The sequence below is a fragment of the Meleagris gallopavo genome, chromosome 8 (assembly GCF_000146605.3).
Source record: "Meleagris gallopavo isolate NT-WF06-2002-E0010 breed Aviagen turkey brand Nicholas breeding stock chromosome 8, Turkey_5.1, whole genome shotgun sequence".
Taxonomy (NCBI): domain Eukaryota; kingdom Metazoa; phylum Chordata; class Aves; order Galliformes; family Phasianidae; genus Meleagris; species Meleagris gallopavo.
The window spans coordinates 27944867-27968590 of NC_015018.2; the positions used below are offsets into that span (position 1 = coordinate 27944867).

A 23724-nucleotide genomic window follows, 5' to 3' on the forward strand; every position below is an offset into this window, starting at 1 on the left:
TTTCTGTTCAATGAAACAGCAGTAACAGAGTGGTGAAAAGCCACCAGCTTGAAGGGTTACAGCATTTTCTTTGGAGATGAAAGCTTTAGGTCTAAGTCCCACTGGGGAGGAAATGAACCTGTTCCTTCTACACTTTGGGTCATTACTCTACTATAGAATTATAGAAAATTAAGTATTTTTCCTTTTATCGCATTTTGGAATTATGAACTCTTTCTGTCCTTTAAAAGAAACAGTGTGAGCATCTTGTCACATTCCATCTGCAAGTTCTGAGTGGGCATGGTGCTGCTGCTCAGTCTTGAACGTGGTATTGGGCATTGCCAGGAAGGGAAGGCTGATAAGATACCCATCAGCTTCTCTTCGGTTCCATCCCTGCAGTTTTTCTTTTGGAATTTCTACAGTATTTCTGTAAAGGGAACATTTTAGTTCTTGGTTCTTCTGTATTCCTTACAAAATTTTGTAGCATTGTAAGTTATTAAGCTTTTAAGGGTCATATTACTAATAATAATTCAATAAGAGATGTCCATAATATATTTAATATATCAGATGAAGAAAAATGACTAGTCACCTCTGAAAACAGCTTGTGATATGCTATTCCCTCAGATTTTTGTAAATCAAAATCTGAATTGGAGATGGCTGAGCACTGATCTTTTGTATAATTTTTTAAAGTGTTTTAACTTAATTCAGACATAGTGGGGCTGTGTTAACTCGTGTCTGGTCCAGATTTGTCCTAATGTTTTAGTAATATCTTTTTCAAAATTAGATTTGAAGAATAAGCGTAAACTTTATGCTGCCTTCCACAGCAAGACAGGTTGTTAATGTTCTGAACTGTCTCTGAAAAGCACCAGTCACTTTCAGGAAGACCTGCAGAATGAACAGGATTCAGTTAGGATGCAGTAGTTACCTTATTTTCACCTCAGTTGTGTTTTGCTAAATTTGGTCTTAGTTCAATGTTGTAAAGCATGTCTGTTTTTGACTATTTCACTTATGTGACAATGTTGATTAGGAGTGTTTTTTTTTTTCTAAAAATCATGCATGTGGCATGCACGAGTGTATTTCTCTACCAGCTTCAGTTTGGATTACATTAAGTCTAATGCGTGTTTCTGGTGTGTTTCCTGATGTATGTGATTTGTATGGGGATTGAATTCAGTCTAAGAGCCACTTTTGTATTATCTCATTGTAATATCTGAAAATGGCATTATCTACAACTATCACTAGGAGAGGAATATGAATCTTTTTCCTATGATATAACATGATAATACTTGTCCTTGAAGTTGAAACCATACTGGCAGGAAGGAAGGGCCCTGTGTTCTGCATTGTACTTCTCACTTGACTAGAATTTCTGTTCATTTGGGATTCTTTCACCTTCTTAATTTGTGTTTCTTTGAAAGAAATGTGTTTCTCAGTGGAAAGTAATTTATTTTTTATTCCTTGAAGTTTACCATTCTTATTAATGCAATAAATACAATAGACAAGGCTGTAATGTTGATAGGTAATGTTGTAAATTATACTGTTTGCTATTTGTCATTTTATTCTTGAAACCACACAGTAAGTTTGGAAAAGTGGGTACTTTGAAATCTTCAAAAGAAGCTTGAAGATGATAGGCATGGATGAATTCTATTTGATTTTTTTTTTTTTTAACCAAGAAAAAGCCCCACACCAGCAGTTGGTTAACTATCTGTATTTCACATCAACCAGTGTTTGCAGAGAAATTCTGATGAGGAATTTAAAGTACCACAGCCGGATTTTTCTTGCACAATGGCCTGTTCAGTGTTCAGCAGTCACTGAGAAGGCTTGGAGGAGATAAGAGGAAAGGCTATTTGTAACATGCTTCCCTCCTCCTTTTCCTCTTGTACTCTATTGAAAAGAACTGCCAGTTTGACAAATATCATCAGCAAGCTAGGAATTATTATATCTCACGCCCTCAAGGGTTTCTTATCTGAAAATGGGCCTTTATTATGGTTTTATGGTTTTCTTTCAGTGTTAAATCCCATTTTTTTCTTAAATAAGTTTCTAAGTACAGGAAACACTATTTGTATATGTGTGTACAAATAATAAAAAAAAAGTAATGCTTTCCTAGATAGACTGAAAATGTAATGTTTTCTTTAAGTGTTTCCTTTACCATCATTGACATGAGCTGAGACACGTTGTTTGTGTTAAGGTACAATGACTTACAGTGGCAGCAATATTTTGGTTTTGAAGTGCAACACAAAGATTTTGCTGATCTGCTGAAACTTTAAAAATGTTTTCTTTTATAGCTTTTAAAATGACAATACGTTCTTGAAATAAAAATTGAACACAATTGTTGATCAGTTTTATTTTCCAGTAAATAGTACTGCTGCTGGTCTTAAGCTATCAGATGATTCAAACATCATAGAAGCTTCAAATGCCAATGTTACTCCTATTTATGGTGGATACACAGCTTTTATATTTAATGTTATTTCCGACCTTGTGATCATAAACAGTTAACTGATGCCCACTGTGAACTCTACTACTGACCCTGTTCAAGAACATCTCTCTGGCATATATGTACCATTCTATTTAAGTAAAGAAAATCAAAAGGAACAGTTGAGAGGTGCTGTGTATTAAAAATACAATTGTATTATGATAATAGTTACAGTGACAGAACATAGAAGTTGAGAGAGAGGATTCTGACATCTACTGGTCCTCTAAGACAGTGAACAAAAAATTTATTATACCGTTTCTTCAAACTGTTAAATTCTCTCAAGGTATGATATTGAAATTATTGCTGCTGGGACCATCTGCATTACTCTGGTAATGATGTGCTTTAGGTTTCTGTTTCCAACTAATAGAATGCTGTAATTGCTTTATCTATTACAGCTATCTGTGACTTTTTATGGGCTCTGGCTGCTGTTCTGGGGAAGCTTATTACCGCAGAGTTGTCCCTAGCTGTGCCTCCTCTCATGTGCCAAATCCATCCCTGAGTGACCTTTCACCAGGCTGTGTCAGTGTGGTAATATCACAGAAAGCAAACTGGACAGAGAGCTGCTGTGAAAGGCTCTCTGCGTTCGATGTGCCTGAATGGAGCTGAAGTGTTCTGACAGTAGAAACGAGAGCAGGATCAGGATGGTCTGCAGTTAGAGTGACTTTGGTGCTGGATAACACTGACCTTAAGGATGGTTTCTCCTTCTTGGATGTCCTAATATACAATTCTGTTTTGTTTTGTTTTTTTTTCTTTTCTTTTTTTCTTTGTTTCCAATCTAAAGGAGCAGGAAGAAAGGTGTTGAAATTTCTTATTTTTTTTTATTTTTTCAATCTGAAGCAGACCTTCCTGAACTATGTGCTCTGTGGTGATATTGCTTTAGTTTTTATTCAGATCTACGACTTGCAAAAAATATTCATATCTAAAAATATGTTTTCAGTGTGCATAAAGCTTACTTCATTTAGACATGCTTGTCTTTAGAATTGTACAGATAAATGAATTCAGCAGTTCTAGGTAAAAATCTGCATAATAATTACATTAACACTCTGGAAAGCCTTGGGTTTCAAAAGAGCTCTGCGCAGTCTCCCTGTACACCAGGGAACTTTTCAGACTGTTGATTTCTGTAGGATGCTTAGAGTAGGAAAAAGCAGCTTTTACCTACTAGAAAAGGGGGAAGGAAAAGAAAGTCCTGCTGATTTTTACAGAACAGCTTAATTAAGAAACAAAATAAAGAAGCTAAGCAACAAAAAACAACAACACGATAGTATTAAAAATTTTAAAATATATTAGAATCAGAATTTGTACTTCAGAGTTGGTGGAACCAACAGGTGATAAAATCATGTAGGAACATTTGAAGGAGATGAGGAGTAGGTGATCTCCTCTTACAGTGGACATAACCTTGCCCAGATCAGTGGAAGTAAACAAAGTTAAATAAGGGATAAAATTTGTTGATGCTTAAAATATAGATGACTGTCCAATCAAATCCATTCTGTATATATTTTGTTGCAAATTTTGAGATTATTTTGTATAATACTGTATGTTTTCCTTTTGTCTTTCAGCTTGTGATGAGTGGAAGATTTTACCGAAACCTAATCTGCACCGAGATGTCAACAGATTTGGTCACACTGCTGTTGTCAGTAATGGGTAAATAAAGCATATTTTAAATTTTCTTGACCATCTTTTGTAATGAAAAAAAAATGACAGCAATTATATCCATGTGAAGTATGGCTCAATGGCATATAACTGATATAATTTATTAACGTGAAAAATAGCATTTATCAGTGGCTTGACATATCAACAGTCAGCTGTAGAGTTAATTTGACATGCAGTGGAACCTATTCCAATGCTGTTTCATATAAACCTCCTAGTGTACTGAGGTGTTTTGTCACTATTCTGAGCTGCAATGGATTTGAGTTTAGGACCCACTATAATCCTCCCTTGGATGAGATAAGAACAATGTTTTTTCTTCACAGCATACAACTATTCCTTTTTCTTCTACAGTCATTAAATCAAAAACATGTAAATTTACAGGGGAAAAAAGCAAGTTCATGGATGTTGATAGTGATCACCAATAACTCCTTGCAGGAGGAAAAATAAAAACCTGTCAGCATCTGACTATATGGAGTTTATTGTTTATCCTTTATAAAATATGTCATGCTTTCATGACATTTGCCATTAATAGAAGAGCTCAGTAAATCATTGTCATTTAGAACTAGGAGATGTGTTTAGAGTTTACAGAATTGATGGTTGAGCTCTCTGCTTCCCCCACTCCAATCCCCCAAAATAAAATTGTAGGACAAACGTCTCCTTTTTGGTAGCAGGATTGTAAAAAACTATGGTCAAGTTTGCTTGTGTGAGTTTTATTATTGCTTGTTGCCAAATGACCAATGTCTGAACACTGCACAACTGCAAATGACTGTCCCACACTATTGATCATTACACATTATTCAGCATTATTATAAGCCCATTATTTAAGTATAGGTAGACAATCTTCAGATCCTCTACATAGGATCAGAAATAAAGGTGGTGTAATAATTCAATTAAGATTTTAACAGATTTTAATAAAAACAAAGCAGTAAGCTGTAACACAGCACTTGAAATTAATCAGCAAATGTTACTTAAGAGAAAATATGGGAAATGAGTGAATTTAGCAACAGATAAATTGTCACATTCTGATCTTTGTTGTTTGAAACAACTAAGCTACGTCTAATACTCAAGAAATGTAATTTTTCAGTGAATTGGATTCAAGGTGAATATGACTGTTTCTTTTCTAGAGTTTAATGGTATTTTTAGAAGGGTTTTATGTAAAAGATAATATATTATGAGATACTCTTCAAAAATTTCTCTTATTAGAAACTATATGATTGTATCTATTATAAGAGTATAGGATAAAGCAGATACACAAGTTCTTCCTAAATATCTTTTAATTGAGTTTGTTTTTAATCCTAAAGGAGAAAAAAGGAATAAGATCTCAAGTCTAGTTTTCTGGCTTTGATGTTAGCTGCTACTATACTAAAGCCAAATATCCATCTCTAAGCATTACTGGTAGGCTCTGAAATTTCCAAGGAAAATGTTCTCTTTTCTTGCAGGTGATTTTATCACACTTCTTTCATTATCAGACTAAAAAATGAGTACTGTTTCCTGCATATCCCTTCCTTCTACACATTTGGTGTCTGTCAACTAACATGGAGTAATTTTTTTAGTCTATATTTACAATGAAAAAATATGTAGAAGAGCATATCAATAATTATAATGCAAACACTGAAGAATTTTTTTTATAATATGTTATTTTTTATTGTGTATCAAGACAGCTAAAGAAAAAGAAATTTTTAGTTACAATATGTTATATTTGCTTGCTTTTTCTTAACAGGTCAATGTACATATTTGGGGGATTTTCAAGTGTTCTTTTGAATGACATCCTTGTGTACAAGCCTCCAAACTGTGAAGCATTCAGAGATGAAGAGCTATGTAAGAATGCTCGTCCAGGGATAAGGTGTCTGTGGAACAAGAAACATTGTGAATCCTGGGAATCTGGAAATGCTAACAACATCCTTCGAGCAAAATGTCCGAAGAAAACAGGTAAGTCTTGTCTTACAGTATGAAATTTTTGATGCAGTGTAGGAGACAGAGGGAAGAAAAACAAAGCAAATCCAATGAAATGGAAAAGACAACCCAAACAAGCTGATCTAGTGATTCTGACAATTTAGGGATTAATGGTTTAAAATTTTTGAGCTCTGATTTTGGGGGGATTTTAAATACGGGAAAAAAAACAAGCTTAAAGTGCTAAAGAATGTGAAACATAAGACGGTTAAAAGAGAAGAATTTACACAAAATTGCTTTAGATTGAATTTTGTGCACTGTATTTGGAGAACTTGAAGGTTGAGCTTCGAGATAATTTCTCTGAAATAATTTTCCTTTTTCTCCACCTTTTCATTTACTGGACTGTGTGTGTATATGCTTACTTAATAAATACATGCTTACATAAATAAAAGCCCTCTTGTTGTTCTGATCCCAGGAAGTCATAACAGCAGACAGAGCGCAGATGGCCCCTGCAAGTGATAGCTACCATTACAGGCATATGGCACTGTCATGTCTGTATGTATCAGTACAGGAAAGGGAAAACATCACCGTTTCAAGTAGCTTACATATCACTGGGAATATCTGCAGAAGTATAGAGTTCAGCCACAGCTGGAGACAAACTTGAGACAAACAAGTCCTTTGCACCACTATGTTGAAGTGGGTGCAAGTTTGCCTGGTGAATTTCTGTGTGGCATTATGATAACTATATTTATTTGAAAAAACAATTGAACATTATGAATAACTTTAGCACTCTATTCCTGAGTATTTTGGCATGTCACAAATAAATTGCTTTTGAAAGTGTAATTCTTATACTTTATATGAGCAGAATATGCATTGCTACTACTATACCTATTTTCTACTCACATCTTTCATTGCATGCAGTATAAAATCACCACCCGAACTTTGGCTGTTTATTAAATGTACAAATGGTAGTATACTTCTTAATAAATCATTAGTTCTGCTATTAGTGCTTCAAGATGGTAGCTCTTATTTGTTTCTAAACTGTATATAAACTTGGAAAAAGATGCATTATCTTACCAAAAGGTTATCTGGGTAGTTTTCTGAAGAACTGCTTTTGTACACTTTCATAGTACTAATCTAAAAAGTTTCAGCTCTTTATAGAAAGAAGAATCTTGAGACTGTAAATTCAGAAGTAACACAGATGAAAGTAGAACTTATTTTCAAAAAAAAACCCCAGCAAAGCTTTGTATCAACAAGTGTTTATGAAAATAAAATGTAGGCAGGGTGAAGAAGAGTTAGGCCCAATTTCCAGTGCTTCTGAATTGGGATAAAACTGCACCTAAACGTATATGTGACAAGCTGCTGAGAATTGCAGTTCTGAAGAAAGTATATGGATCTGTCAAAACCTCTGCTAACTGGACAGCACTTCTTCACTGCTGTCATATCCTTCCAGTTTGAGGTGATAACATTCTGCCCAAAGCTCTGTTTTCATTCTATTCTTTTACACCACTTGGCTCTGGTGTTATCTAGTTGAGAGCATCGTGTGAGAAAGTGATGATGGTCAAGATTAAAAGATAAGCAGAAACTTTAATGGGTTTGTGAAAGAGCAATTCTTGGATAATAAGCCTTTGCTGGCAATGGAATCTCTTAAACATTCATGATCCCAAGACTTGTTTCTAGATACAGAGGCATTAAACACAGTAATTAGCATAAATTTCAGTCCAAGTCCTACAGCTTTGCATTAAGGAATTGATATGAACGTTTTCCTCCAAGATTTTTTATACTGAAATGACAGAACTCTCTAATTTCTAAACTAATTATGATAATTTAACTTAGAAGGACTATGTGTTGCTAACAGCTGTCTTAGATTTCTGCATTTGAAGCTTTTACCATTGCTTCCTGACAGCAATCTAATTTTTTTTTAATCAGAAACTTGCATCTAAAGAAAATCTATCTTCTATATTAAAGGAGTGAACAGTCAATAGTTTAAGAAGCTTTCTTATAGGTTAAATTTACACACTGTCCTAAAAATGCTCATGTGCTGTGAATCAGTGAATATTCATTTAGTTAACCTTCAAATATGACTGTTACTTGGGGAATTTTTAAAGGATATTATTAACTGAATAGAACTTATTTCCCATAATAGCTTAAACCCTCATTTAATGGCTAGAGCTTAAATAAAGGATGTAACAAAAAATACTCTAGGCAATTTTTTAAAATATAGTCCTATGTTTCTTTTTGACTTCCATTTGTATTGCAGCTGCTGCAGATGACAGATGTTACCGATATGCAGACTGTGCGAGCTGTACTGCCAATACAAACGGGTGCCAGTGGTGCGATGACAAAAAGTGCATTTCAGCAAATAGTAACTGTAGTGTGGTGAGTCTTTGCAAATTCATAATCATGTTCTTAATACTAATTTTTTTTCTTTTCCTAACTAAACCCAAGTTCTGTTACACTAAATAGAATAGTGGACAAACAGTAGATTGTTTTGAACAAAAGCTTGACTTTCGCAGTAGAAATATTTCAGAGGGTAGGCTTGGACTGCAGTAAAGATATGTGTTGCAGGAAAAAAGAATCTTTGATTATGTTAGCCCACTATGTATATCTATCAGTACAAATACTATTATCTCCTAATTAACAATATTTGGAATGTCCCAGAGTCATTACCAGCTTGGTTTTTGAGCATATGCTGCCCACAGTATGCAGGCAGAAACTGTGGAATCCCATGATGCATGGCAGTTCATTTTGTTTCCCTTTAGAACAGAACCAGGTCAGTTTCTTTAGTCTTGATGTTCTGATCACTGGACATCATACAAATGGTTTTGTTTAAGTCATTGGGTTGCTTCTCTTCTTATTAAAGGAGTATGAGCCTGTGTCAGCACAAGATTAAGTGAGTTGTGGTGATTTGCTGAGATTGCGTATGTTGTTTATGTTTTTAAAGATAGAACATATAGATTTAAACAGCTTTAATTTTTGTTTTTAATATTGCTTAGAGCTTTAAACTTTAAACTTTAAACTAGATGGAGATCCACCATCTGCTGCATCTCTTGCTCATTCATTCGATTTTTGAGAAGCTTATAATACCATTTTAGCTTGATAAATTTTGTTTCCATATATATGCTTCTTTTTTTTTTGGCTAGCTCCAGACATTAGCTGTACTGGAATTCAAAATCCTTTATTTACGTACTTCCATGACTAAATGTTGGCTTGCTTTCTAGCTTGAACCTGATGCAAATCAGTCTTATTCTCCAGATAGACAATTTAAGGCATGATTGGACTGACTCTGGATTGACTTAAAGCTTGCCCACTCAGAGTGTGGCAGCTCAAATCACTAACATTCATAGCCATATTATAATAGTTTCTCAGAGTGATTTCATATTCCAGACTCTAGTGGTTAGATTCTGTTGTGATCTTCAAGGGTTCTTCCTTTCCTAACAGAAAATATTGTGTTAAGTTCCAATCTTCTAGCCATGGATTTCAACTCTTAAGCAAGGAATAGCTGGTAAAGAGCAGACCATCTTCATACCTAGACAATATGGAGTACCAGGTATTCCAGCACAGTCTTCTCAGTTCAGTACCTTTCTTTGATAACTGTTCGTAACCAAGATTGTTAGCTTAATTAGGGATGCACCAGTCTTCTGTATCGTTTCTTACATTTCATCCAGGATTTAAAACAGGTAGCAAAGGCTCTTAGTGGAGTTACTAGAGAATGTGATAGTGAAAATGTATCCAAAAGATTTTTGAAAACAGGTACCATAAGTTGGATGTGGCTATTTCAAAATTAATGTATTGCCTGGTAGACTATGGAGGCAGAATTGTGAAGCTATCAACATAAAACTACCAAAATAATATCAACAGAATGGCACCGTGTGGAGAAATGGCACAAATCAGACTGATTACCCATTTTTCATAGTCCTACAATTTGAAAATGTTTTGACAATGCTGTGATGACAATATTGGATAACAAGCTGAGGACTCAAAAATATCTCAAGGAGAAAGCCCTGTTTTTGCAGCTGTGCAAAGTCTTCAATTTATTACTGAGATCATAGAACATCCAGCTGAGAATAATGTTACAAAATTTTTTGTGTACTCTTCATGGAAACTGGCAGAGAATTAAAAGTATGTTGGCAGTCAGTTTGGCATTGGCCTCATGGTTACAGGTATGTGAGGGACACTGATTGACAGGGCTATAAAATAAGGAGATTTCCCAAAACCACTCTGCTATTTGGACAGATGGACTTCATAAGCTGTACTAATGCACTGATGATACACATATACCTGCCTATGCTCACCATCTGATATGAATCAACACTTTAACGGGGCATTGTATTCCACCACTGTGGAGCCTCATGGATCATCAGGATATACCATAACCCTGTATAATAATCTGGTGTAATTGTGAGCAGAGGTTTGCAATGCCAGGTTGTTTGGAGGTCTGTCTTGTTTTGGCACTAGCAAGCTGGTTTGTTTTTTCCCCATAAAACCTCACCTAAATTGAATACTTTTGCATACTATGATTTTAACTGACTCATAATACTATTATATCTGATACGAACATTGAGGGATGAAGCTTATCCTGTCCAATCTTACCCAACTAGGAAGCAGCTAACTTAAATTATATGGAATCATTCAAGATGGTACTGTAAATTTTTCTTTGACTAGTGACTTAATAATCTCCTTAATACCATCTTATTCAGAGTTATGTAGACTTCATGATATATGGCATACTAATCTCTGTATAACCTCTTCTTGCAAGCCCTTCCGTGGAGACTCTTGCATCTAGTCCAAGGCTATTTTCAGCTCTGAAGCAAAGAATATTATATAACACTCTTGCAAGGAGGTAACAACCTCATCAATATATTTTGTTAAATTTTTCTCCAATTTGTTGGATCTCTGCATAAAAAAGGAAATTTAAACAAGAAAGTTCTGTCTTGCCTTTGAAACCTATTAGTACCACATGTATGTTATTCTAAGCCGTGCATATTGCACTTTTCTAAAATCAGAATAAATAGCTTTGTGTCACTGTATTTTTTTCCTTAACTTCTCTGCTTTACATCTTCATTCATTTTACCAATTCAAAGAAGAATTTGTATATTGCTTGTTTTATATATCTGTTTTATTTGGAGTGTGAGTGTGGAGTAGATTGTATTGATTTTTACCTGTGGGAATCTGGTCATCACTGATTCTGATGTGTTCTGCCTATTTTTTGATAGAGGAAGAAGTTCATATTTGGATCAAAATAATTTTTTATGAAATTATAATCACCTTGAACATCTGCTTATAAAAAGCTTTATTTTGCATCATATGGCAGTGATACTTGCTGAATGAGTTCATAAAACTGACAGTATTCATATTCTGTAAAGAAAAAAACTCACACAAAAAAGACATTTATCAACTTTACTTTCCAGTCCTTTAAAAAACAGAACAGAAAGAAATATGTCTTTGGAAAGATTTTCTGTCCGAGTTGCTGCATCTTTACAAGGTATTGCATTTCTTGAGGATAGCAACATTGAAGTATAAGCAAACAATTGGTCTGTTCCATGGGAAGGAGATGAGCCATCCCATGAAAAGAAAATCTTTCCTTGTGACAAGTAAAATGAACATGGGCTGAAGAGAATTTGCAGGCTGCAACAAAAGACAGAGCACAAATTTTACAGTAAAAATGTGCTTTATGAATTTATTTTTTCTTTTACACTTTTGAAATGGAGCAAAATAACGGTAGAGAAAGTGGCACAGTTTCTTGATATATTAAGAGGGTAATCGTTTGTAAGGACAGTAATATAGCAAAGCAATATGGCCATAAAGCTGTTTTATTTTTGCTGTTGTGCTTTTCAAATACATGCAGACACACTCAAAAACGATTCGCATTGAGGCCTTGAAAGTGCCAGTTCCCTCCTGCTTGCCAGTCTTCTCTAAGCTGTGTGCTTGAGAAAAAGGAGGTGAGCTGGGTTTTGGGTAAATACCATGCCAGTTTAATTTGTCATCAGCTCAAGTGCTTCTGGGCTTATAGACTAAAAGGTTTGGAAATATTGAAGCATACATGTAGGTTGGTACCAGACATTATGTTGATTTATTTTATATATATATACCACCAGGTTTTGAAGACTTGGTTTTCTTTTTCCTTTTTAATATCTTTTCCAAACCATTTCTTTTTCTTCTCTCTCATCCAGTTCTTTGGGAAATGCTTGCACTAGGCATATCAAAACAAATTGGTTTTGCTTCTTCATATCGTAAACATAAATCATCCCCTTTCCTGATTCACATTAAGCTCCAGTTCACATCCAAACATGAGTCCTGAAAGGCCAGCTGAAGGAATTAATGAGAACTTCTTCCTTCTATTCCAGCTTTTGTTGTTGTTGTATACCTCTACAGTAAAATTTGAAGCACTCACTTCAGATAATGTAGCTCTAGTAATATGCTGCACATTTTTGCTATTATCTTGACTGTAATCCTTCAGTATGTAGGAATTTTGACTTCCCACACTAACATTTTGCAAATAAAGTAACTTATTTCCCCATTACTTAAAAAATCTTTTGAAGAGTTGAAATATAGAAAGAATAGAAAGTAGCGCTAAACATCACATGAAAACTGTTGTCGCTGTTGATTGAAAGAAAATGCTTTCTTTTCAAAACTGTACGAATCCTTGGAAAAACCTGAAAAGATATTCCATATAAAATTTCAGTTCTTGAGCTGAATCCTCATATTTTTAAGCTTGTTAAAATACTTATACTTTCACTGACTACATTGAAAACACTTTAAATATTGGGATCAAGAACATCAGGCAGTAGTGCACACGTAATAATTTTCTGTATTAGAGAACAATTTGAGATGTGTCTTTTGAAGAGTGTATGTGCTTTTCATGTTTTGGGGAGACTGTGTTGGGATGAAACATAGCTGAGGTATTCCTGCATCCAGTCTGTATGGCATTTTTGTGCGTGGCTACGAGGGGGATTTGTTCTTTCTGCAACTGTGACCAACCCACACCTGTGTCTCCAGTAGCAGTCTGTGCATTTCTTGTGTCAATCTCCACACATGCAATACAGTGAAACTTCAATTGATTTAAGTAATCTAATGCACTCCAAAGTGTTAGGTTACTTTAAATTATTCAATTTCTGAGCACGGCAATGTAAACTAAATGTTTTAGAACCAGTGACAGGGATGGTAAAGAGCATATTGTGGAGGGATAGAGGGTACTAAAGGATGCTTCAAAGAAAAGTGTAATCCTACATTATTAAGTGTTTTTGTGCAATACCTTAGAGGCAAGAACCATTATCTTAGTGTAATGTTTGCACAACTTCCAGAATGATGATCTCTTTCATAGTGACAGTACAACACTAACATCAGTAACAATAATCATAGTGATATCCCTACATATGAGGAATTTAAAGAACAGTCAAGGGGGAAATGCTGGATAAAGGAGTAGAAGGAATTGTAAATAGAGGAAAAAAAAAATTTGGTAAAATGTAAACATTTAGGTAAAATTTGGCGGTAGATTGAGAGAAAGAGTAGCAAACCTATCTGATAATTTACAACTAGGCTGGGCAAACTAGACGAGATTATATCATTAGCCTGGGAAATCCAGGAGGAGGAAGGAGATGTACATTGTTTAATAGTAATTTCTGAAATTTTAACATTAACTACTGTTAATATTTTCACTCTAGAGTGAAGATGTAGAAAATCACTGCGGTTCAAAAGTTTGTCTGTATTACCACCATATCAAGATCAGTTCTGAAAAATCAGTAAATTGGATGTAAATAGGAAACTATATATAACAATTTAATGATACTTGAGTGTGCAGAAATAAATATCCTACAAAAATACAGAACTTCAGTAACAGATGGGCTGTCATATTTCTGAATTTTATTGGGTTTGGTAGCTTAATTTATGACCTTAATATTGCATTAATATGAATTACCTGTTGAGTTTACATCTACATTGAACTAATGAAATTTTTAGGCGATATTTAAATTGGATTTAAGGGGAATAAGTGCTGGGAATAAGGGACTAAAACAGAACATTGTTATGGAAGACTCACTAATAATTCAAATTTTATTTTAAACATTAAATAACCAGCACACAACAAGCTTCATGATTAGAAAATAATGGAACATAGTTTAGTTGGACAATAGTAATCTGTATATAATGTTACTAAGGAATATATAATTTTAAAAAGCAGTCAGAATGCTTAAGGATTTCAACAAGATCATGTTTTAAAAGTGAATTAGTTGAGGGCTTGTAAATGAGCAGGTAGTGCTTTTTCTCAGTATCTCTCAGGCAGTTTTGTGAATATGTGTTGTGGCTGAGTTGAAACTACATGCAGATTTGTACCAGAGGTATCACATGCTTTACTGTCTGTATGCATTTATTGGTCTAAGTGGATGTTCTATTACTTTGCAGCATTGCCTTTGGCTCTGTTTCATATTGTGGTGTAGATGCTTTCTTCTAGAACAGTTTCCGTTTCTTTCTCTCGGCTTCACTGTAAAACTTGCAGAGAGAAAAAGAGTATCTTCCATGTTATGCTCACCAATGGGAAATTCATCCAATGAAGGCATAAAAAAAGTATTCTTAAACAACAGTAATTAAGGTGGTCTTGTGTGAGACTGAAAATTCATTTTAACAATTGCATTATTTCAGGACCTAAAAAAAAAAAGTTAAATAACTGAAATCTAGAAAAATATTTGTATTTAAAATAAATTGAAAAAATATATTTCTATTGCATTAAATGTATACGTGACTGCTTATAGCTGTGAATTGACCTTTGACAAATGAGTGAATTTATCTAAAACTTCTGGTTACCTGAAAGGCTGAGCATGTGCTGAAGTCTTTAGGATATATTTTGATGTTACTTTAGTTCATGGGTTATCTCTTAATTTTACCAAAAATAAGCTATCTCAACATAATGATTTTCCTTTTCAGAGGAATTATACTTCTCTGCAGTTTGAGAAGCCTATAATAACTCAAGAATCTTTTTGCTTTTTTTCTATGGACTAATCTCATTTTTGATACCTTTTCTTTTTTTCATAACTGCTTTGTGTACCTGTCTGTTATGGAAATGTACTTTAATGTGAACTTGCATATTGTGTGTTTTAAGGTGGTGGAGCAACTCTCACATGAGGAAAAGCTGAGAGATGCGGGACTGTTTATTTACCCCAGAGAAGGGAAGCCTGAGCGTAGATCTTGTCTGAAGGGAGGCTGCAAAGAGCCTAGGCTGTTTTTGGTGGTGCCCAGTGGCGGAACAGAAGGCAGTGGATGCAAACTGGAACACAGGAACATCAGAAAGCACTCCTGTGCTGTGTGGGTAGTAGAGCACTGGCACAGGCTGCTGAGAGGGTGTAGAGTCTCCTCCTTGGAGATCTTCAAAAGTCACCTAGATGTAGCTCTGCTTCAGGTGGGAGTTGGACCAGGTGACCTCTGGAGGTCCCTTCTAATATCAAGTAGTCTGTGGAATATGTTGTCTTTATTTAGGATTTGTTTTTATTATCCTGCAAGGAAGTTATTTGAGACAGATTTAGAGATAAACTGATAAGTGGGCCAAAGATCTTGGGCAATTTGTTAAATAAGATATCAGCATAAGATCTCAGATTTAAAGTAGCACATAGGAAGAAGCAAGAATTTGTATTCAGAATGTTTATTTAGAAAGAAATACTCCAGTTTTTAGGAGGATAAAACCCAACAACTGGGTAAATATCTCCTTTGTATCTACTGCTTTTCTTATGCCCTCAAGTACCAAAGTTATTCTGCTTTTATGTAACTGATGGGTAAAATGCTTTCTTTTTTTGTAAATTTTATAGTAACTAAGTTGTTTACAGATTCTCAATTAAAACTGTAAAATAACAATGACTTTTGACAAATTCTGAAATTATCTTCTTGCAATCACTTGTGTCCACCTATAGTTCCTACTTCATTTCTCTGGATCCAGATAGTAGAGGGTCCAGTGTAGAGGGTGTTCTCATATCATCAGTAAGTGAAGTGTAGTTATTTTACACCTGCAGCTTGCTTCATTTTTTATCTCTTGGATTGCTTCACTTGCTAAGCCTGCAGATAACTTGGGAATGACATGATTTAGTGAGAGCATATCCCTGAACAATCTAAGGAAAATGTTTTAGATATTTAAGCTCTTCTTGTCTCCTATACAGAGATGTGGCATTTTCAAAGTGCTGTTTTACTCATCTGAAGTGAGCTGTGTATGACAAATGGGGCAATTTATGCTCTAGGGATGCCTTTCTTGCCCTCCACCAACTGCCAGTGAACCCAGGCAAAGAGCCAATGGCTTTGGATGGCTGTGGTTTTCTGAGAGAAGGCCACCTGCTGTGTATTTCAGTTCTGACTTCTGGTTTGTCAACAGTTTGACTTAAAATGTGTCATTGTGTCTGTTTTGTTTTTGTAGTCCGTTAAAAACTACACCAAATGTCACGTGAGAAATGAACAGATCTGCAATAAGCTGACCAGCTGCAAGAGCTGCTCTCTGCACCTGAACTGCCAGTGGGACCAGCGGCAGCAGGAGTGCCAGGCTTTACCTGGTAAGGGCTGCACAGCAGGGATGCTGCTTTTTACAGTTGTCAAAACTGAGGAAATCTCCTTCATTATTGTGTGCTCTTGCAGCCTGGAAGGCCAGCTGTGACCTGGGTTGCATCAGAAGAGGGGTGGCAGCAGGGTGAGGGAGATGATTGTTCCCCTCTACTCTGCCCTGATAAGGCCCCATCTGGAGTACTGCATCCAGCCCTGGGGCCCCCAGCACAAGGATGTGGAGCTGTTGGAGTGGGCCCAGAGAAGGGCCATGAAGATGATCAAAGGTCTGGAGCATCTCTCTTATGAAGATGGGTTGAGGTAGTTGAGCTTGTTCAGCTTGGAGAAGAGAAGGCTCTGGGGAGACCTTACTATGTCCTTCCAGTACTTGAGGGGAGCTTATACACAGGAGGGAGACCTACTTTTTACGCAGTCTGACAGTGACAGGACAATGGGGAATGGCTATAAACTAAAAGAGGGGAGATTTAAGTTAGATGTTAAGAAGACATTCTTTACACAGAGGCAGTGAAGCACTGGCACTGATATCCAGAGCTGTGGGTGCCCCATCCCTGGGGGTGCTCAGGTTGGGTGGGGCTCCGGACACTGATCTGGTGGGAGGCACCCAACCCATGGCAGGGCTGGGGCTGGATGCTCGTTAAGGTTCCTTCCAACCTCAGCTATTCTCTGATTATTGCCAAGTTCGTTTATTTAACGAGTAGGCCTAGATATTTGTTTTATTCATGATGACTCTTCACTAGCGAGGGAGCCTACGGAGTGTGAATACGTGTAATTGCAACTCACAGATTGCTGCTATGCAGACTGGTGATGGGCTCCTGTCTGTGGGGATCCCTAAGTGCAGAACTGACTTGCTGTACTGCCACGCTCTGCTGTTACACATTCACTGACAACTGTTACTTCTGCTGGCTGGAGTTTTGCCTTATAAATTATACTTCAATTATACTTTGATTTAGCTGCAGAGATATGGCCCAAGATCTAGTTTTTTGATTGTATAATGTTAGTAATACTATGGAAGCTGTGAATATTAAAATGCCAATATAAGATATTCTCACACGGTGAAAGCTAACATTTTGAACAGTATTTATTCTGTAATTTGTATTCATAACTACATCTGTGCAGGTAGATATCAGGGCCTTTCTCGTTTGATCTTTATGTCCAGTTGAAGTTAATGAACACCATTTCTTACAGAAACTGTTAACATGTATATACAGTATTATTAAGCTGTGTTTGTGACATTTATGTAAATATTAACTAAAATAATTGCTCTGAATTATTTACTTATCTTTTGATTGTTATCTGCATCTGAGTAATGCTGAAATATGTTGAAAAGGAAATACTTCCTAAGATGTTACTAGAAATTCTTATCATTCTGATTGTGTTTCTATTTAGGCTTAAATATGATAAAGTAAAATAGGATACAGTTTTGATCTCTTAATTCCAGAATGGTTGTTTTCATGTTTTTTGAAATTTAGACTGCAATTAAGTAAACTGATTGCTAAGTGCTGTTAATTATACACATAATCTGATCTTTAATGTAGTTGTGCACAAAAATGAATACAGAGAAAAACTATAATAACAATATTTTTATGATGAAAGTTAATATATCTCTAATAAATATTTCAGATAGTTATACATGAGTTTTCAAAATAATACTCTATTTCTTTAATGAGAATGCTTGATTTTGTAGTATTATATTCAATTGTTTTTATTTTATGTGACTTGAAAATGGAACCTTATTATTTGCCTATATTTTGAAGTACAGACTCAAGAAGATAAAATTCATATTTTCTTAGAATTTCTAATTGTTTTTCAATTTAACTTTAACCATATGCTTTTTATACTAGCTCACCTGTGTGGGGAAGGATGGAGTCACATTGGAGATGCCTGCCTCCGCATAAATTCTAGTCGTGAAAGCTATGACAACGCCAAACTGTACTGCTACAATTTAAGTGGGAATCTTGCTTCATTAACAACCTCAAAAGAAGTGGAATTTGTTCTGGATGAAATACAGAAGTACACACTTCAGGTAACTTGGGTAACTGCAATTGATGTTCCTGTGAATTAAATTTTCTGTGAGGAATCTATTTTAAGGTTTTATCCACAGTAGACAGGGTAAAGTGTCTGCCACCATAAGGACTTGAAGGAAATGTAGTGTGGTGCTAAAGATTGATATCAGTCATGCGTAGGATATTAAATAAAACTTGTGCTTAAATCTAACGATACAGCAGTTCCCAAGTGTTTCTCCTTACCTACTTTAACTGCTTCGGGTTACTGTTTACAAATGACTTTCAAGAGATGAAAAGCCTGATTAGAGGAATGCTAGTCCTCTTGAACACAGTGTGACAGCAGGAATCAATGTAAGGCAAAATATTTTTTAATGTAACACAGAAAGATGTTTTGGCTTTCATAACAATGTAACTAAAACTTAGGATTGTTTTTGGGTGGTGCATACCTTGACTATTCCAAAAGGTAAGCTTAAATGACTACTGGCATGGCATGACTTTTCCTTCTTTCTCATTTCCTACTTTGCTCATGATACGTGCAATTTTAGCTGATGAACACCTTCCCTTCAAAACAAAAGGAATTTTCTTTGTGTTTTCATGAGTAACACTCATTGAAGTTGCAGGTATGTGAGGATTCTTCAGCCCATACGTGAAAGCATTGCTTTTAATAGCCTCTACAGTTAGTCTTACTGTAAGTGAAATGCATTTTCTTCCTTTATGTGGATATTAAAATTAAAGTTATGTTAGATTAAAAAGAAAAAGAGAGAAGTGGAGTAAACTCACCTGCTTGAAAAGAGCATTATTGTGAATACTGCAGATCAAAATTCTCTAGAAGTTAGTGGTGAACCGTGTCTTCAGGAAAGTGTAAATTAATGTTTTTATCTCCACTGAAATAACTTCTCCCTACAGCATCTAAGGAAAGGTATTAAAAATATAACATGTAAAAATACACAACAAAGTTTCCTCTAATAATCTAAGCACACTATTTCCTATTTTTAAATCTGGTTGTCATATTGCAGTAATGGCAGTCTGTCACTGAGAGCAACATGACCAAGGCAGAATTGCATCTGTCTGCTATCTCTAAAGTGATTGATGACAAGGTACCATGTGTGACTGTGATGTCTAATGGGAAGATAGGAGTGGAATGGGTATGAATAAAACTTCTTAAAGCCTTTTGGAATCCCAGACAATTTTTTGTATTTTTTATTTGAATGTTCTTCCAGCTGCTGCATGGGTTTTTCTTTTATTTATTCTTTTATTTATTTTTATTTTTATTTTATTTATTTATTCTTATATTTATTGCTGAATGTGCACCTACATATACCTATATGTATACACTGTATGTGAGTATGCATATGTGTATACGTACATATATATTTGGTTGTGCATACTTTTGTTTTTGTCAATATGTATTTCTGTAAAATATAGAGCCATTTAATTTCTGTTAGAAACAGACATATTTCAACTGGAAGTCTTCGGATAAAGAAAATACTTTATGTGGATGATGTACGTAAAACAACTTGCTCTGACTTATATCACGTTCTTTAATTAATAGTTGTTATCCTTTATGTAAAAATTCATGGTACTTCCTAGGAGCTTTTTTCCCACTTCTGATACTAAAAGCTTGTCAGCATGAGACAGAATACGTCTCTTTCCCTGTCTGGACCTTAGCTGCCTTGGAATTACATTACTGTAATGTGTTCTGTTGAGGAATGCTGAGAGGACTGTCTTCATCTGTTTGCTTACAGGTAGCTTAGAATATAGCAGCTTTTTCATTAACTTGTCTGGTTGGACTGGGAACCTATAGTGTCAGTGATTGACTACATCAGCTGTTTAGGGAATTGCTTTGAGAACTCAAGATGCTTGTTTATTTTGACTTTTCAAGCTCAGCACCTTCAGATCTTCAAATTACAGCATCTTTTCACATGTTGGTCCTGGAAATGCAGTCAGTAGCTGCCTATGACAGTATAAAAGAAAGCAGTCATGGACACAGCCATATATTGGTGAAAACATTTAAGTCTTTGATAGTCTCATGTTATTTGAAGGGCACATGCAAACCTGTGCCTTCATTTCACATGGGCTGCAAACAATTGGGGACAGGGAAATGCTGAAGAAGTGTACCTTGCTGCTGGAAATCCCTAGCTTTGTATATGTCCAGAGTGTGGGCTCAGAGGGGCTCTGAGGAGCTGTGCTACTGCATGAAGCATGTGAGAATGCCCTGCAAGGCGATGCTGGAATGAGTCAGAAGTTAATTATCAGTCTGATAAGGGTGGTGGAAGGAATTGGTTAAAAGTGCATACATACCTCAGGGAAGGAGATACAACTATAGGTTATATATTTCAGTTTCTTTCAATAAATGGAGAACTTGAGTGGAAAACTTTTTTTCTTTTTTTCTCAGTAACCCAAATATTTTCAGTTATTTGCTAACGAAGGAAAGGGAGTAGTAATGCTTTGGTCAGAAGATCTCTCCTGACACTGTACTTAATGAAACCTTCAAAAACGTTCTGTTAGCTGACTCTTTGATGTGAGATAATATTAAAAGTGTAATTGAAATTGCAATAACAAAATCATAAAAGGCAGTGATTTGTCTAGTTACATATTATGCCTTTTATTTTTTTCCTGTGATCTCCCATTAAAATTGCTGTACAGCAGATCCTCAAATCTAACGGTGTGTACTGGACTTCTGGTATGATTGATACTACCTGACTGGCTTGAAGTATTGATGAAAAATGGTTCTTTGTGTTTGGAACCCAGATTTATTGTTGTGTGTTTTGGTTTTTGTTTCAGAACTTAGAACTTCTGCAAGGTGACATACTACTGTGTGTATCTTTATTTAAAAATGTTGTGAGCCAATGAGGTGATACAAATTTTAGATACCTCATATACAGTTTATGCAATTGTTGACAAATGTGTGCACTTTAGAGGTATATCTCAAGTTAAACAGTCAGTTAGTTACCTGAATCTCTAATGGAATGCTGCCACGATTTATGCTGTTTTTCAGTCGCATTTAAAGGAAAGAATACATTTGTATCTGTCCGATTGCATTTATTCTCTGTGAGAGAGTCTAAATGTGTTATCAGGCTTGACAGAGGCTCTCTGAAATTTTGCTTGATTTTCTTTTGTCTGCCTCTTCCTCTCAAACTGCAATCATGATGATTTAAGGTGCGAGATTTCATTTCAGATGGCTTGTTTTTGTGACAGATGGTGGTGTGGAGTTCGCAGATGTAGTCAGAGCAGCTGGGAGGTGAACGCTGTGCCTTAACCTGAAGGTGGAGAGTGTGACTTGGGGGAGGTTAATGTCAGAGGCTTTCAAACCTTTCTCCTGTGCGGAACAAAAGCTTTCAGGATTAGGGAATGGGTCAGAGTGACATTTCAAAATAAGAATATGAATCTACTTTTATCTTTACTTTATTTGATATTCTTGTACTGAGAAAAGAAGGAAAATTTTCGCTACTGTTGAGTGTTTTAAAGAACTGCTAAAGCAGTATTAAGGACTCAGAAATTCTTGATTTTTCATAGAAAGTGTGGGGGTTTGTAGATTGCTTTCTAACACAAAGTCCTTCTTCTGGGACAAATCTAGCTTCATTTCTTCATCAGGTTTTTAGAGTAATACAAAACATTGATGTTTTGGAGAAACCGAGAGGGAGAAGATTGCCTTTGTCTCTACATCCTGTCAAGAACTCATTCTGTATCAGTATTTTTTTCTTAATTCTGATACTAAACTGGAAATACATAATTGCTTCCTTTTAAAGGATGAAGTTCACTTGATATTAAAAAAAGCGACAATGTGCAGACTTGTGCAATGAGAAATCAAAAACTGCTGAATTTCCAACTATATTCTAAAATGATGACCAACAACTGAATTTGTCTAGTTAGTATTTTTCACTGAAAATAAATAGAATTCATTGGGAGAATGTCAAAGTAAACACAATGGATAGGCAGCAGAGTTCATAGTAAAACAAAATAGTGCTTGACATTTTTTTATATGCTGCTTTATTGACTGAGTAAGCAAAATATTATATGAGATTCATGTATTTCTGCCAAAAAAAAGGTAAAAAACAACAGCAGTATAAGGGTAATTAATTATTTCTGATATTATCCTAACATGTCTATATTTTAAATGAGCATACTCATTTAAAAGTGCAATTAGTTCTCTTGTGAGTTTACCTACCACCATGGGATTTAACTAGAAATAAAAAATTTCTTGCAGTTAGGCAATAAATTCTGAGAAGATTTGGTTTTGTTGTAGTAAGCATAAACAAAAATGAGAATAGTTTTAAATGATGCATTTCATTATATTAACTGTTCGCAACTTTTCCTTTACTGTGCTGTTTTCAGGGTGAGGCATTCTTTATAAATCACTCGTGAGTGCAGGTTGTGGTTAATTAGTGAGCTTTGGTTGGCAGTGTTATTCCTTGTTAGCTCCAAGAATTCTCAGAGGACTGCATGTTTTTAAGGTTTTGTTCTGTTTGCTTGTAGCGAAGCTGACATCTACTTGTTTTTTTTCTGAGTTGGTCTCTTTTTACACTTACTAGCAGTCCCACATTGCCATTGTGTTTGTGGAGATGTAATAAATTCTTTCAGCAACCTCTGTATTGTTACATTAACTGTCCATTAGTTCACCTCTTGATGAGCTAATTTCCTACTTTCAGAAAGGTGGGAGCTCAGCTCACTTTGGATGCCTTGGGAAGGGAACATGAACTCTCTGTGTACATATTAACAAAAATAAAATGTGTAGGTACCTATCATAGAATAAATGCATACTTTCTTAACAAAAGCCCATCAAATGAGGTAGTAAATGAAAAAGATAATTTCTCTTCTTACAGCTCTTATTCTCATAAAGCATTTTTTGATTAATAATGATGTAGAAAAAAACAATAAGGGCAAGCTCTTCTCAAAACTGTGAATGGTGTGGGAATGTGAGCGTTAAGGGGCAGCAGTATTTTCAAGGCTCCGTTGTATGCTTTTATGAGGGCAAGGAGTTTAAGTGGTTCTTGAGAAATTCTTTGAAGTTTTTTCATAAGATATTGTGACACAGACAAAAAGAAAACAAATCAGAAGTGTACTGAGAACTAGCAGCAGAACTTAATATCCAAAATGAAAAGAATTTAAATAAAGGTGGAGATGAATTTGGTGATAACTTTATTTATTTATTTATTTATTTATTTATTTATTTAAAGAAATGCATGGTTGCTCAGCAATTTCTATGATTAT

The 23724-nt window shown here is 35.3% G+C and overlaps 1 protein-coding gene across 1 annotated transcript in view; it reads left to right on the forward strand.

The window, feature by feature from the left end:
* LOC100548807 (attractin-like protein 1) overlaps positions 1-23724 on the forward strand; it is a 34263-nt gene that overhangs the window by 4782 nt on the left and 5757 nt on the right. The window contains exons 2-6 of the mRNA XM_019617973.1: positions 4000-4084; positions 5811-6019; positions 8241-8359; positions 16371-16503; positions 18352-18533. Coding sequence (XP_019473518.1) covers positions 4000-4084; positions 5811-6019; positions 8241-8359; positions 16371-16503; positions 18352-18533 — 728 coding nt within the window. The remainder of the gene's footprint in view (positions 1-3999; positions 4085-5810; positions 6020-8240; positions 8360-16370; positions 16504-18351; positions 18534-23724) is intronic.